General features: G+C 36.9%; 1 protein-coding gene across 14 annotated transcripts in view; it reads right to left on the bottom strand.

The window, feature by feature from the left end:
• The window catches only part of Mef2c (myocyte enhancer factor 2C), a 171,180-nt gene that overhangs the window by 65,268 nt on the left and 88,943 nt on the right, over nucleotides 1–16,969 (bottom strand). For all 14 annotated transcript variants that reach the window (XM_029566621.1, XM_029566619.1, XM_029566620.1 and 11 more), the window contains one exon: nucleotides 10,667–10,870. In XM_029566621.1, coding sequence (XP_029422481.1) covers nucleotides 10,667–10,870 — 204 coding nt within the window. The remainder of the gene's footprint in view (nucleotides 1–10,666; nucleotides 10,871–16,969) is intronic.

Below are 16,969 nucleotides of genomic sequence, written 5' to 3' on the forward strand. Positions count from 1 at the left end.
TTTCTGTTCCTTCTCCATTTTCTCTTCTGGGAAATTCCAGACTCAGTGTTCCATCTTTTCATCTTGTTCAACAAAATCACATTGTAACCAATGTTCTGTTCCTTGTAGTAAAAGCTGAGAAACTGATTCAGGGTTTTCCATTTTGTTTTGTTTTTGAGGTGAGGTCTCAGGCTGGTCTCAAAATCCTTGAGCAGCTCAAGCTGGCTTTGAACTCCTGATCCTCCTGCCTCTGCTTCCCAGGAAGCACTGGGATTACAGATGCAACTTGCTACACCTTGTTCACCTCAGCTTTCCTTGCTTGTTTCTCTGCCCAGACCAGGTCCAGGAATGCCTGTTGCTGGTATGAAAGATGAAATGGGCAAGTGAACCTCTCCAGTTTGCATGTCCTTTGTGAGGTTGTATCCCGTGACTATTATTCATGCTAATTTTCTCAGTGGATAAGAGTGCTAGACTCACCAGCTCACTTACTATCCAAAGCTTCCTTAATGATGCACTGCTCTATTTGGAGCCACCAATTACATTAGACTTTTGAACACTTGAAGTGTGGCCTGTGAGGCAGATGACCTGAACTTCTATTTAATTCTACTGCATATGGTTTATTTCGTTATTGGCTACCTTTACTGAATAGTGATGATTCCTTTAATTCATCTGAAATCTAGTTCTGTTATCCACGGAAATTTCACATGACAGAAATGATTCAGTTTATTATCATATCACAGATGCTAAAGATATAATTTATTTATACAAGTGTATACTAGACCTGGGGACAGAGCTCAGCAGAGAGTGCTTCTCAGGAATGAACAAGACACCCTGGGGGTTGGATCCCTAGCACCATACACATAAACATGTATAGCAACCTTGAAAAGTGTTGGATTGGAGCTAAAAATGTAACATAGACTTGGCTTTTGAAACACTTTCTTGGGGTCAATGTAACCTGTTTCTATGACATTTCCTTGAGACTGTAGAAATTGCATTTGCATATAAATAACTAAGGAGTAATTTGTACATTTCTTTGAAAAATATAGTATGCAACCCAGAAATAGAGTTACTATCACTAATTCATATATCTACATTTTTACAGTACTTTTTCTTGATGTGCGAGTAAAGCAAACACCCGTTGTAGTTATTGTTTATAGTGTTTCCTCCCCTACAACAGTAGCTCTAAATAGTTACTGAGTTTATTTACTAAAACATAAAGATAAGAGGTTTAATTGATATGAAGAGGCTTTCAGAATCCAATTAACCTCCCAGTTAGTCATTAACTCTATGACCTTTAGAGATAATTGACAGAATTTCTTTTGCTTGTTCAGTCCATCTATGAGGTGGCTGAATTTCAGGGTAACACAAAATACGCTGGACGCCATTGAGATAAAACAGGCTAATGGGCTACGTAGCTATTGGTAAAGTAGAATTTATTTCAAAGGACATAATCTACCTACCTACTCTGCTGTGTGTGCATGCACCATTAATGCAATTACGCTTATTTTAATGATTGCATTTTATTGTGTTTTCCTGACTGCACTAAGGATTCTTTTGCTCACTAGGTTGATGAAGGCAGTGGGGGAGGTGCTGCTGCCCTTCTGAGCCCATAAAACTCACCTCTGACCAATCACATCACTCTTCCCCATGGAGTCTGGACTTGAACTGAAAGCAATCCTCCTCCCCTGCTCCAGAAAGCCAGTACCAAGTGATGGTTACTCACAGAGGCGGGGGCACACCCATGCCCTGCTCATCCTCAGTGTGGCTCACCAGCTGAGTCAGAATATGCTTCTGAAATGGCACTTCCTGAAGAACCTAAATGTCTTGCTTTCAAAAATTAATTCACTAACTGCCAGTTTTAAGAATCTATATTACTGGTATTATTCTAACAATCTAATATGACCCTAGCTGTTAATAAAACTACAAAGAAGAAATGTTGAACAGATATATTTTCAAGCAATATGCTAAAGACAATTAAGTGTTCAGAGAGGAAATCTAGGGAAGTTTGATTCACACATCAGTATCAGTGGGAAACATGTCAAAAATACACAGTTCTAAGTCCAGACAACTGGATTGAAATCAGCATGTATATGGAAGGCACTGGCAGGGATGCAAGACAAGGGCCAAAGGCATTTTGACCCACTGATCCTTCTTGCTAAGTCCAGGTGAAAGCAAAGAAATGTATCTTATTCTTCCCCAGGAATCAATATACAGTGACTTGGAAGTCACTTGCTTTGTGCCAATGCTATGCATGTTTCTCCTGGGTTTTCTGGGCTTTTTAATGGTTTTTTTTTTTTTTTTTTTTTTTTTTTTTTTTTTTGTGTGTGTGTGTGTGTGTGTGTGTGTGTGTGTACATGTGCATGCTTGTAAATCTCGGGCGCTGTTTCTCATGATCCATCCCCCTTAGTTTTTTGAGACAGGGCTTCTCACTGGGACTTGGGAGTTCCCTGATTAAGACCAACTGGTCGGCCAGGGATCCCAGAACTGGTTCTGTCTCTCTAGTGTTGGGATTTTCAATGAGTTCTAAGGATTGAACTCAGATTCTCAGGAAGAGTAAGTGCTTTACTGAAGGTATCATTTCCCCTCTCCAAATTTGTCTTTTGATACAACAACAACCTTTCTTCTCCTCTGGTTCACTTTAGTCACTTTTTAAAAAATACATTTTTTAATTTATTATCTTTATTTTATGTGTATGAGTGTTATGCCTGCATGTAGGTAAGCACACCCATGTTGTGTAATGCCCGTGGAGGACATAAGAGGCTGTCGGAGCTCCCAGAACTGGAGTTACGGAGAATTGTTAGCTGCCATGTGGGTGCTGGGATTTAAACCCGGGTCTTCTGAAGAACAGTCAGTGTTCTTAACCACCATCTCTCCAGCCCCAAGTCACTTTTATTATTAGAGCACATCAAACTTCAAAAAAAAAAAAACTTTGTACATTTCATTTGTACTATAATGATTATTAATAGGATATTATATATTGAATGTCTATGGTGTGCTAATACGGTGTGCTAACATGGTGTGTAATACCTTCAGGGAAAGGCAAGGTAATGTAACTAAAAGTAAATGAAAACAAAACAAAATCAAATGAAATGAAGATTTTTGAAATAATAAACATTTCTTTCATGAGAAGAGTCATCTTTTATTCTGATTCTAGGCGGGCCTAAGATTATTCCAAAAACTTCACTTTGGAATATTTCAGTATATACTGAATAACAAATCTGGAGGAAAAATGTTCTACCCTTTGATATTTTACCTAACCCCTTTTAAATTCAAACAATGCAACTTCTATTTGCCTACTCTCACAGCTAGAATGCTGGCCTTGGTTCAAATAGGCTTCCACCACCAAGTTTCACATACTAGGAAATCTGTAAATATCACTAAGAAATCAATGATTTTGAACCAGGCTAAGTGTTTTTTTTTTTTTTTTTTTCTTTTCACTTCTAGATATTAAGAGGAAAAAGACCTGAGGGTTTTGGTTTTCTCTGGTTCAAGAAGGTTCATGTAAAAGAATAATGATCACAAAACTCTAATGATTAATAAAGAGGTGCACTAATAAAAAAAGGCTGTATTTTCAAATCCACTGCCTTTTCTGCTCCTACTAGTTAATGATGCTCTGTTGTCTCTGTGAATCTAAGGCTCATATGCCACTAGAGGTACACAGTAACAGAGCAGAGGGAACTCAATTTACTGCCTTGTGCATATAGCTCACGCAATCTAATATGCACATTATTATTTGTTCAACAATGATTATTTTCTTAACAAATGAGATGTGAAGCAGCTTTTTGTATTTATAAAATATATGCAAATGAAGTGAAAGCACTATTTTAGAAAAAAAAGTTCTTCAAATTTGGTGTATAAAAGCCATTATAGTACAGTTATGAGAAATATGAATACATTTAAAAATTGTAGTCTCATTTGGTAGAATGTGAGGAACAAATATGATTTTCAGGGCTTAGAAAAGTTTTATAAATATGTAACCAAAAATGAAAATCTGTAAAATGTCCTTAGAAGCCTTAACACAGGTAAACACAGGTTTAAATATTTATGGTATATGCTAGTATTTTGTTCACTATTCAAATTATCTATTGAAAAGCAAACCTATACTTGATTTAACAGAGGATAGGACAGGCTTCCTGAGTCATTAGCAATAAGAACTACTTCAGTTATGCTTTCTTTATAGGAAGTGTAAGAAGGATTTGTAATGTAACTCAAGAATATTATTTCTTTAAATTCCTTCATGAAGAGAAGCTTTTCTAAATAAATTTATTGATTATAAAGTTAAAGAGTGGTCCAATGTTGCATGAAAGAGCTATCTTTCCATTCATAAGGTTCAAGTTAAAAGACAAAGAAGAGTCCAGGCCCTGTGGTCAGTGCTCTCCGACAGCTTGGACCACTTGCAGGTGTTTTTTAACCAGACAGTGAGATTACTGATTGTGGCTACTGGGTTTGAGGTATGACATGCTTTTAGTTTCCAAGCATTGGTGTCTTTTAGAGAGAATGTTGGTGCTCTGTATTCTAAAATTACAGTGCTAGAGAGTTTGTCAACTTATGAAATACATCCCCCAAGTTTTATGTTGAATAATAAAATTGGGATTAATTGAAAAATTTATCTTGGTTATTAGTTTGAGAGCACAATTAGTTTAAATGCTCCCCTCTTCACATTTCCATATAGTGTGATCTCATTGACCTGTGGCGACCAATGAGTCTGGATCGTCTCTGTTCAATGTGGTAGCCACTAGCCATTTGTGGTCACTGAACACATGACATGTGGCTAGTGCTACTGAGGAAGTGAACTATACATTTCACTTCATTCTATTTCATGTAATGTGGATAACTACTTCTGGTTAGTGGGTGGTACAGTGAAGGTGAAAGATGTAGATAGTGTTTTTTAAGAAAGCCTTAAGTTTTAATGGACCATTTCACTGGGTTATGAAAATAATGTTTTTCATGCTTTAAATGAGTAAGACTGCTATGACAATGCCTTCGTGTATTTTTTCCTGGCTCTTTATTCTATTAAATATACTCTGAGGACCTACTAGTTTTCAAACCTACATTTAACACTGATGATGCTGATGGTGAGCAACTTTGCACAGTCCCTGTCTTTCAGGAGTTTAAAGCCTTATGTGAAACCAGCAAGTAGACACAACTTCCAGAACTCTCCCAAAGGGAAGATAGAAAACACTATGATTGAAATGTAAGGAAGGACTTAATGCCAAGGGTGACTTCCTAAGGACACAGAATGGGATCTGACTGGAAAGAAGAATAAGCGAAAACTAAACAAAGACCTAGTTTAAAAAAACACATGAAGGCAAAGCAAACAGAGCTTAGAGAGGTTGGAGAACAGAAATAGAGTGCTATTTGAAGGAAGCATAGGATGGGAACTGGTGGGGAGGGGTAGAGGTGAGTTCAAAGCAAAGGAGGAAGGGAAAAATGGGCAGGATCATACATGGCCTTGTAAACCACTTTAAGGACCTAGCATTCTTGATGTGCTTTGGTTATATCTGTATCCCAGGCATTCCACAGCATGTAGCACTCAGGAGGAATTCAACAAATCTGTGTGTGATGAATAATGGAAGAAATGAAAATCCACAAGTGACCAAATGAATCTCTGAGGTTACTGATTGAGTGTGGTTATTGGTTACTGGTTTCCTCCTAAGCATCTGTGGGTAATATAAACCTATGACAGACTAAATAATTTTATAAATCTATATTTTGAAAATTACAAATTATATATATTAGTTTACATATAATAGGAGTTTGAGTACAATAGATACATTTTTATATTTTACAGCCAATCTCAGATTTTGTAATACTGATCTTCAAAGAAGTCCAACTGCATCCTTCACTTTGATTCAACTAAGATTGTACACACCAATCTTTACCAAGCTCTGTGCAAGAGCAGTTAGACTATGCATAACCTCCTGTAACACTGTGAGGTAATAAAGGTTGTACGCCTTTTTAAGGCCTTTTAAGTCCTAATTTAGACCTTAATTACTGTGTAAGGAAACTTTTGTGGAACAATAGTTTTGAAATGTCTCTAAATCCAAGTAGGATTCAGGTGAAATTAAGTAAAATTTCAGGCAAATTCTCTCTCTGTCTCTCTGTCTCTCTGTCTCTCCCTCTCTCACACACATACACACCACTACACTACACACACACACACACACACACACACACACACCACAACACACATAGAAACACACACAGACACACAGTCATTTATCATTCTTGCACATGGATCATTCTTGCATTTAAAAGTAAAAGCCAGTATGCCAGGTGTGGTGGTACATGCCTTTAATCCCAGCACTTGGGAGGCAGAGGCAGGCTGTGTGAGTTCGAGGCCAGTCTGGTCTACATAGTGAGTTTCAGGCCAGCTGGGGCTACAGGGAGACCCTGTCTCAAAAAGAGCAAAAAAACAAAAAACAAAAACAAACAAAAAATAAATAAAAGCCAATAATCCTTTGCTGAGACGGTTGTGATTCCAAGGTTTCTCTTGCAGGTGTTATAATCTTTATATTTCCCAAAGAGCAGCAGAAGGACCCTGTATTTTTCTCCTGTTTACAAATAGCCACTGGCTTCTACCCTAGATGGATGAACAGGTAAACAAGATCACTCAGTGACTGGGAATGAGAGATTACTTCTTGGCCAGATGCTAAGGACACTCACTTGTGGGTTTCATGCTTAGCAAACATGTGCTGGATACGGGAGGACCAGCCTAGAACTCTGTTATTCCAAGGATCACTTGCAGTGTTCCAGGGGAACCTGTGGTGTCTTGTAGTGTTGGACTGTTTAATGTGCATTTTGTTCAGTCGCTTGTATGGCATTAATGAGGTCATTACTCTTTTGCCTTCTAATTGTCACCAAACTGGTTTCTGCGTATCTGCTTTACATCCTGTACAAGAATGCCTGCTTAATGTTCTTCAGAATTCCTTGAACAGCACTGAGTGTAAGGTGGTGCTTGCTGATCACTAAATCATTGACTCATGAAGCACACCTCTGTCTGGTCACACCTCTGTCTGGTCACAGGTTGTGTGGAATCTATGGTCTTCCTGTTATTTTGAAGTGTTCAACTAGCTCTCTCTTCAGAAAACAGTCCAATAGAAACTTCCAGAGTTTTTTCTGTTAGGTGACAAGTGATGATAGGACAGATCCTTCATACTGCCTGAATGTCAAAGCCCTATAAGCTAGTATTTATGTAAATATCTAGCTAGGTGTCACAAAGCTAAATAAAATGAACTTCTAGGCCCAGGTGTGGTGGCACATGCCTTTAATCCCAGCACTAGGGCGGGAGGCAGAGGCATGTGGATCTCTGTGAGTTCAAGGCCAGCCTGGTCTACATAGTGAGTTCCAAGCCAGCTGGGGCTACAGGGAGACCCTGTCTCAAAAAGACAAAAAAAAAAAAAAAAGAACTTCTTTTAAAAGAAGTGTGTTTAATATAACAGATGCTTTTGTTTATTTTTATAAGCAATAGATTAAAAATTTAACATTTACTAAATCTGGCATATTTATTATATTGTATCTAAACAGATATTCAAGTTGTATGATAATATAATAATAAAAAAAAACTATCTCAGTCTATCTGGTAAGCCTTTGTAAGTCCTTGTGTCATTGCAACAGTAGTGCTGATTATCAAGCAAAGACGTGATAATTACAGAGAGCTTTTTTGTTAAAAGGAGAAATCTTTTTTCAACACCCACGCATTGCACAATTTCCTGTGACCCTACAACATTACTCTGGTATGGCCTGAAATTTGCATTTCAGTCTCCATGAACAAAATTATATTATTTCTCTTTCTTCAACCTTTTTTTCTTGTGCATCAACTGTTTTTTAGAGGGTTAAGAGAGAGAGGTAATGGTCCAAATGGGAAATATAAAACTAATGACCCTTCATGAAACATATTATGCTCCTCATTAAAGTTACTCAGTTAAATGTATTCCATTAAATTAAAATAAATATGATTTAAAATTTTACCCAGGAATAGTAAACTATTTGCCTTTCAACTTTATGTTAGGTCCATTCCAAGAATGAATTCCTCCAAACCCTGATATATCACATATTCTTAGTCTCTACAACCATTTAAGTCCCAGTGCACAGGTTTGAAACTTAGTGTGTCTAATTACTTGTGGGGACGTGTTATACATACATTTTCCATGCGAATCTCTAGCCTACCAAGTACTTCAATATTCCGATTTCAATGCTCAGTTTTAAAAACACTACATGTTGAAGCCGACATAAAACTCTATCAATTGGAGACTCTGCCGTTCATTTTTTTCTCCATCATTTCTGTTATTTGTAAAATGTAGAGAAGTCAAATTGTGAGGAATGTGTTACTCAGGCGTTGAGTAGGGCATAAAGTGTTAAATTTACATGTTATATTCATCCAAAAATTAGGCCATAGACTCTAGCTATAGCCAAAGAATATCCGAATGTTGCTTAAAGATGTTCAAAGCTTTAATTCATTAATATCAAGTGCAAGAAAATGGAATTAGAGCTTTATTATTTTTTGAAACAATCCTTCTAAAATTACACAATTACAAAAGCTTTTCAAAATATTTTTGTACTGCTGGATTTGAGATTCAGAGACTCCCACATGCTAACAGAGGCTCTACCACTGAGTTGCAGTTCCCAAACCCATTCAAGTTTTGAGCTGAGGAAACTTCAGCCCAGAGAGGAACTACTTGCCCCTGCCACATTGCATGTTACCACAGACCGTTGACTCTACCTAGTGTTCATGTCACAGGCCTTTAAAGAAATCTAACTCTGACATTCTTCTGTACAAGAATATAAAAATATGAAAATATCACAGAAAACATCAAATTCTAAGTCATCTTTAAGTTATCTAGAATAATCCTCAGAAAAACCTCAGTTTTTCTAGAGTTTAAACTCAAAGAAAGGAAAATTTTAAAGTTCACCCATTTTTTAAAAATTTTATTTATTATTTTTATATTTATGTATGCATTGCCTGCATGTAGGTAAGTGCACCTGTGTCATGCAATGCCCACGGAGGATAGAAGAGACTGTTGGATCCCCTGGAACTGGAGTTACAGACAGTTGTTAACTGCCATGTGGGTGCTGGGATTTGAACCCAGGTCTTCTGCAAGAACAGCCAGTGTCCTTAACAGCTGAGCCATCTCTCCAGCCCAGTTCACCCATTTTTTAATTGGTTCAATATTGTTCCACTTCATTTGACATCATGTTAGGGACTGGAATGCAAAGTCAATGTCAAAGTCTAAGTTTGTTACACTGAAACATTTGAAATATTTGCTGTAGTGTGAGATGGGGTTTTGAGTATAATGTTCACATACACAAAAGCCCTTAGGGCTTGACAAGCACTTAGTTCCATTCATTTTTAATGTTTGTTTCTGCATTTTCAAATTTCTATGTGTATGTGACAAGAAGAGCCTTTAAAAAAGCAAGCAAATTTTATGACCACTCTTAAATTAGGAGATCCAGGCAAGCACATAAATCATCAATCAACAAAGAGCTAAAATGACCTGTAGTACCTTCACCACGTATTACAGTAAGGTTACTTTCTCACTGAAATCATTTGCTCTGCTTGTTAGCAAGGAAACAAAATGAAATTTTTAAATCAACTCAGTGCTTTTGAAAAACCTCCAAATAAAACAAAGAAATCAGAATTAGTCTGAAATCATTATAACAGTGGGTATAATATTCATGTGATCAGAATTAGGACTGGACTTTCTGATGAGAGTAGTCTATGAGCAGCGACAATGACTCGTACTCTGGCAAACCTACTGGAGTAAAGGCATCCGAAGGGTTTGCTTTTCTTTCCATTCTGGGAAAGTAGGCACAAGCTAGGAAACCAAGAGTAGGCAACTGATGAGGGAAAAGGCAGAGGAATATTTCTCCTTCTCCTTCCTTTTTAGTTGAGTAGTAATTGATCATGAGGCAACAGCATTAAAGTAGGATGCATGTTGAAAGTATTTTAAAAGTTTCAACACCCCCAAAAGATTTCAACTGAAATTGTATGACACTTCACTTACCCAAACGTTTTAGAGGTTTTCCATAGCACTCATTTATTTCTGTTCTATCCAAACAAGGTTTTAAGTCTGACTTGGATACAATACTGAGCTAATATTTAGAAATAGATTTTCAGTTGATTTCTGATTCCATGTATATTAAGTTTTCAATGCTATATAAATGACACAATTTTAAGCAAAAATGAGAATAACTGTGTTTACTTTTTTCTGGCAAGCATAGTAAACAGAACGAGTTAAAAAGAGGAGACATGATGTGAAAAATTGGAAGGTCGGCATAAATCCACTTGAAAATGCTATTCTGTAGGAAAACTACTATACATGTAAAATTTAAACCTATAACAGTTTGAAGTTGGGATACATGCCTCCTGGCTCTAGTTCCCAAGACTGGCGCTCTGATACCCAGTGAAGACTGTGCTCACTCATGAAGATGTGGCCACGGATTTGTTCCTGAATCTTGATTTCTAGATCTTATGTGGACTCACGATTTTATCACTTTAATGTTCATTTGAGAGAGTCAGGGGGTGGTGCAGTAATAGTTGGAGTGAACACCCCGGGTATGTGTTTAGGCTGAGGAACATAGGAAAAGTGTGTGTGTGTGTGTGTGTGTGTGTGTGTGTGTGTGTGTGTATACCAAACGTGCCCGCACTGCAGCTCTGCAGACGCCTGGGCTCAGGCAGCTTGCTCACCTCCACGATGTCTGAGTTTGTCCTGCTCTCGTGCGGCTCGTTGTACTCCGTGTACTTGAGCAACACCTTATCCATGTCGGTGCTGGCGTACTGGAATAGCTTGTTGGTGCTGTTGAAGATGATCAGTGCAATCTCACAGTCACACAGCACGCTCAGCTCGTAAGCCTTCTTCATCAACCCAAATTTCCTCTTTGTAAATGTCACCTGGAAAAAGAAAGTGAGTTTTTTAAAAGACAGAAACCTGTGCATATTGCATGTTTTTACAGTACCTTTTTTTTCCCTTTTGACAAACAATGGTGTATAGCTGTCAGAGCCTTGGGCACTCCAGCATTTGAAGAGAAAGCAAATAATCTAAAGCTAATTTCTGCCTGGAATTGAAAATGTGTGATTTTGAGCTATTTGTAGAATGTGAAACTGTAAATGCAAGATTTAATGCAGGGATTTTAATGAAGGTGATTGAAGAAATGCTCATGTTTCTTTGAACATCCTAAAATTCAAAAAAACAATTCAGCGCAGTTAACATTTTTCCAATTACATATCTGGAGGTTGATTTTTTTTAATCACTTGAAGATTGGATATGGCATTATGAACATGACATTTTAGATCTGTAGGGAAAAAAAAAAAACCTGTAAAACTGTTTAGTCTTGTGCCACTTAATTGAAAACACTTGGAGACTTATGAATGCAATTCTCAGGCGAGCTTGTATTCTGTTTCTAGAAATTTAGGAAAGCACTGGGAAGTAGTTTAGCCATAATATTGTTGGATTTTGGCTTCATTCTTCTGTATATCTATTTTCCTTTTGCAGGTCAGAAACTGCCTTGTTAACTTGGGCTTTTTTTCTTTTAATGCAATCTATTACCAAGTCTCATAATTCCTTCTCTCCAAATACTTCTCAGGTTCATACTTGTCTCTCTTGTCTGTTTCCCAGGCAGCCCAATCCTTCATGTCTTTATCACTTCACCATTGGACACCCTAGCAGCTTCCTGTCCTGGATGATCTCCCTGCCCAGAATTGTCTCCTCAATTCATCTTGTTCTGCAAAGTCTCACTCCACACTGTCTTTCTCCTCATGAGCTGTCTCCATCACTCCAGTTATCCAGCTTTGCATGCTTTTTACCCGCCAATCCTACCAAATGCAAATGCATATATTCCACTCTTCCAATTTCAGCCGTGTTTAAACTTCAGATTGTCATTCTTGCCTGCTTGCCAAAAAGGCATGAACATTATTAACTATAAACCTGTATATGATCCAGTATTTCCTAGCAGGTTTATATATAGGCTATACCCTCCAAAATGTCAATGGTCCCATAGGTTTGGGAATGAGGCACGTTGTGGTATCAAAGGCTGAGAAACCTTTTAAACAATCTGCTTCCTAATTCTGCGGCTGACATTGCCATTTGTTCCTTTGCTTATTTATTTTGAAACGTCTTGGGATTTTTTTTTTTTCAAAAAGAGTTTTTGAGGTTCATAGTTTGAGAAAAACTGGCTTGTTCAATTTAGCTCTTATTTTCAGTAAGGACTAGTTATTTTTTCCCCCTCATCTTTAAATGTAATGAGTCTTGCAGAAGTCAGTTCAGTTTTTACTACCATCTATTTGTAACTCCTAAATCTAGGTTCCCATTATTTTGTCTCCAGACACACAATGTGATATTCATAAAAGTAATCCCAGACTATTAAAAGTTCCAAACTCAGCCTTAGCACTTACTCTAGGATCTCTCCCCTTCTACATTCCAAATCTCATCAGAGGTGGAGTCACCCAAACAGGACCTGAATGAGTTTTGGATCACCTCTACCACCTAAGCAAATATGTTGATGGGAGCCATGGACTGTAGTGTGCATGTGTGTGTTTTATGTCCATGTCTATGCTGGTGTGTGCACAGGTATATGCAGGTATACATGCATGTGTGTGTGCACACCTGTCTAGGTCAGAGGTCAAGGTCAGGTGTCTTCATCAACCACTCTCCATCTTATTTTTGAATCAGGGTCTCTCACTGAACCTGGAGCTCAATGATTCAGTTGAAGTGACTGGCCAGTGAACTCCAGAGATCCACCTGTCTCCCCATTCCAGAAAGCAGTGGGATTACAGACTTCTGTTGAGCAGACAGCTTTTATTTGGGTCCTGGGAATCTGAACAGAGGCCTTAATGGTGTCAGCCTTCAAGTTACTGACTGAGCCATCTTTTCAACCCCAATACTTACTACTCATCATTCTTTATTTCTCTCAATGGCACTTATATTTTATAATTGTTTTTTTGGGGGGGTAATGATATCTATTTAATGCATATCCTTTATTAACAGCGCATACTCAACTAGAGTATATGCTGTTTTAATTTTGCTCATCCTTACATCTCCAGTGCCCAGAACAGTAGACACATATGGGACAGGCAATGATCAAAGATCTATGGCAAAGCACTTAGTAGGCAATGCTATTGTGTCAAGTCTTTAGAAATATCAAGTTGATGTACGTTACACAGAAAATTTGGATAGCTTTTCCCATAAAGTTTTTTCCAGAAAACCATACATAAAACAGATATACTATCCACTCATTTATTCTTAGGTTTGCTGTGGGGATTGTATAAAATAAAGTGTGCACATTATTAAGCACAGTGCTTGGAATAAATTTCTATACAGCTTAATTCTTATCCAGGAAAAGGAGAACTAAACAAATACATGTCTTGGTGATCTGAAGACTTTCCCAATTAAGGCTACTTGAGCATCTTGCTCTTCCTGATGAAAAGCAAAGCTGAACTGTCCTCGCTGATCATCCTTTGGAATATAAAGCAGCTATATTCCAGCCCACATAAGCTAGTCAATCTCTACTCAGCCGTTACTTACTTTTTATCTTAGATTAATTTTCTCTGTTATAACTCTCATCGCCGCACCTGCTTATGTTAACTGTTTTTCTAAAGTGCTTCTGATAAAATGTATCCAGCATTTTATTTTCATACCTGATTAATATATGACTTTAGGAACTTTTAATAAGGTTCATGTAGATGAGTTATGACTGACACTAAAGATGGGCTAGAGGCTCTTTCTTGTTGGAATGAATCAGTAATCACAATAAGTTAATTACAAAGATCAATACAAAATGTACTTTAATATTTCTTTGAGATGCTATTTAGCTATGAAACCATACCTGCATGCTTGTCTTTTATTCAGTGAAATAGACTACAAAATGTATTCCATATAGAAGGCACTGTTGTAAACTAGTTTCATATATACGAAACCACTTTTAATCAGACTTCATGACCACAAACTGTAGGTGGAATGTCTCAATACAGTATGGTTTCTGTTGTACTCAAACCTCAGAATTTAGCACGTTATAACACTCACCACTGAAGTATATTTCAGGACAGAAATATCACCAAAACCACTATTTGTGTTTAGTCTTAGATGCTCCTCGACTTTTGTGTAACCACATAGGTTGCTGAATAATGCGTACTTATTTAATGATACCTGTCAGAAAAGTCAGTGCATATAGCTTCTTTTCATTAGAACTACATCCTGAAATGATGACAGTATTAAAGCATTTAAGAAAATAGAAATCTACTCTTAATTGCTCTAAATTTAATTCTGTATTATGTTCATATTCTTCCTGCATACTCAAAATGTATTTTATAATACTTTTTCTCATTGTTCATCATTAGATAAAATTGTTTTTAAGCATTAAGCTTTCTAAAGAGTTCTAGGATATTACTCTTCATTTAAAATATGCCACTCAATGCCAGAGCTTACAATTCAGAACTTTTAGACTTAAATATAATAATGTATTGTAATGATTACATTTTTTCATAACGACAATAGTTTGTAATGGGGACAAGTCCATATTTCTATTTCAAAAGCATATTTTGAACCTTAGGCGATACAGAAAGCTACTTTTATGGCAGTTAAGAAAAGAGATGCTCTTTCCCAGTGTTTACATCAATCAAGGTGCATTAAGAGAAGAATAAAGCCAGTATTATTTAAGTGGGCACTGTAATTCAACATCTAGTTTTCAGAATTAAAGAGATTTAATAAACATATATGCATAGAAAGCAAAACTACACTGGAAACACTGACAACTTTATTTGCCCACTGAAACTTTATACAGCCCCAAATGCGATCATCATGATGTATGAAGATGCTACAATATTAGCTTTTGCAGTAATTGAGGGCTCTAAGTCCTAGCATAAGCATGCACTGGAAATTGAAATTAGAATTTGAAGCTGAAAAATAAATACAATCCAACTGTAAAGAAATTCTGGAAATCTAGCCTGAGACAGTTTTTTCTAACAATTTCATTTATTATTTTTAGATTGATAAACTTGCATAAATTTGAAGTAAATATTGTAGAATGCCCAAATCTCACTGATTAACATGCATTACTTTTGTAACAAGCTCACTTAACTATACCTTCTCTTTTATTTATTTCAATTATTTGTTATTAATTTTAGGTGTCTTAAAACACATATTTGAATAATATTCACCCCTCTCCCAACTCTTTCTGGACTCACCTCTCTTCCCATCCACCTTCATGTTCTCTTTTTTCTTCCAGAGACAGTTTTTTTGCCAAACACTTTTCTAAATGCCTAACATTATATGTATAATATTTATTGAGTATTCAAGAGCGTTTTCCCCATTAGATATTTTTACTAGATGCTGTAGCTTCTATTACATAAAATTGTATTTCTGTAGCTGGAGAGGAATGTTGCTTAATTCCTTAATGCTTAAAAAGAACTTTCTTTATTCAGAACAAGATACATTACTTGACCAATAAAGTTGAATATCCCATCATGCTCAGTGATTTGAAGTGGCATTATTATCTAGTTGGTTAAGTCTAGTTTTTGTTTCAAGACCAACTTTCTCTTCAGACCCAGCAAGAAAAATGACAGTAGATATTAACTCAGTCAAGATGATTATGACATAAAAGTTACCTTGCCAAGATTTTTCTTATCTTGTACTTGGTGAAAAGTGATTGTGGTGTTATACACCCTTCTTTTCTACATGGCTACAAGCAGGCTTCCACTACACTGTAGGTTTAGTTTAAATGACAACTTTTAAGAAGCTTGCATTGCCACATTCAGATAAAATTCAGTCTTCCAAGGGGCTGGAGAGATGTTCAGCAGAATAGTACTGGCTGCTTTTGTAAAGCACCTGGGTTCAGTTCCTAGCACCCACATGGCAGCTAACAACTGTCTATAACTCCAGTTCCAGGGAGCCAATGCCCTCTTATGGCCTCTGTGGGCATTACACAACACAAGTGCACTTATACACACACACACACACGCACACACAAATATTCATATACATAAATTAAAAAAATAATTAAAAAATAATTAGCAAAACCAAGTCCTTCCTCATTTTAGTTTTCCAGTAATGATTGGTTGATTGAGTCAAAAATCTCTCTATGTATCACATGCTGGCATTGAACATTCTTATCTCAGTCTCTTAAATGTTGGGATTAGTTGTGTACCACCATGCACTGATTGCTCCAATAACATTCACAAGGCTTTATTATCAGATGTATTCACATATTAAAGAGTTGATTATTAGTTTGTCTTTCTTGCTAGCTTCTGAGCTCCCAAAGAACCTGGATTAGGCTTCACACAAACTAGATCATGGTTACTGAATGACTGCTGTTCAAATAAAGTACAGAACAGAAATGCTCTATTTTAAACAAGTCTGATGCCTCAGTATAATATCTGTTAAACGTAGATAATTTGTTTCTTTGCTTTTTGGCAATTTAACCTCTTAAAGATTCTGAGCTTGGATATATGTAAATATTCTAATAAGTTAATCTCATAAATCTTGAGAGAAAGTAACTATAGTATTTTGAATTTATACTGTGGAAAGTAGAGTGTACAGAATGGAATATACATATAATCTATAATATACAGATGCTCTAAACTTCAAGAAAAGTTCAATGAAAAGTGTTTTTGATTCTGTTCCTGGATGATGCATCATGAAGGGCGGAAAAGTGTGAAGACAGAAGTTTATTTTTACAATCACAGATACACAGAGAAAGAAGAGGATCAAAGGGGGGTGGAGGAGATGTCTCAGTCCATAACTTGCCTGATATGCAAACATAAGCATCTGACTTTGGATTCCCAACACCCATGTAAAAGGGGGGGCTATGGCACACATCCAAAAACCCTAGTATAGGGGTCTTATAGGTGGAGATGAGGGGATCCCTAGAGCTTACTGGCCAGACATTCTATCTCATCAGTGAACTTCGGGCTCAGTGAGGGATCCTGCCTCAAAAAAAAAATAAGGTGGAGAGGTGACTGAGGAAGACATCTGAAATAGACCCAGCCTCTGCTGGCATG

The sequence above is a fragment of the Nannospalax galili genome, unplaced genomic scaffold (assembly GCF_000622305.1).
Source record: "Nannospalax galili isolate Female #2095 unplaced genomic scaffold, S.galili_v1.0 scaffold918, whole genome shotgun sequence".
Taxonomy (NCBI): Eukaryota; Metazoa; Chordata; class Mammalia; order Rodentia; family Spalacidae; genus Nannospalax; species Nannospalax galili.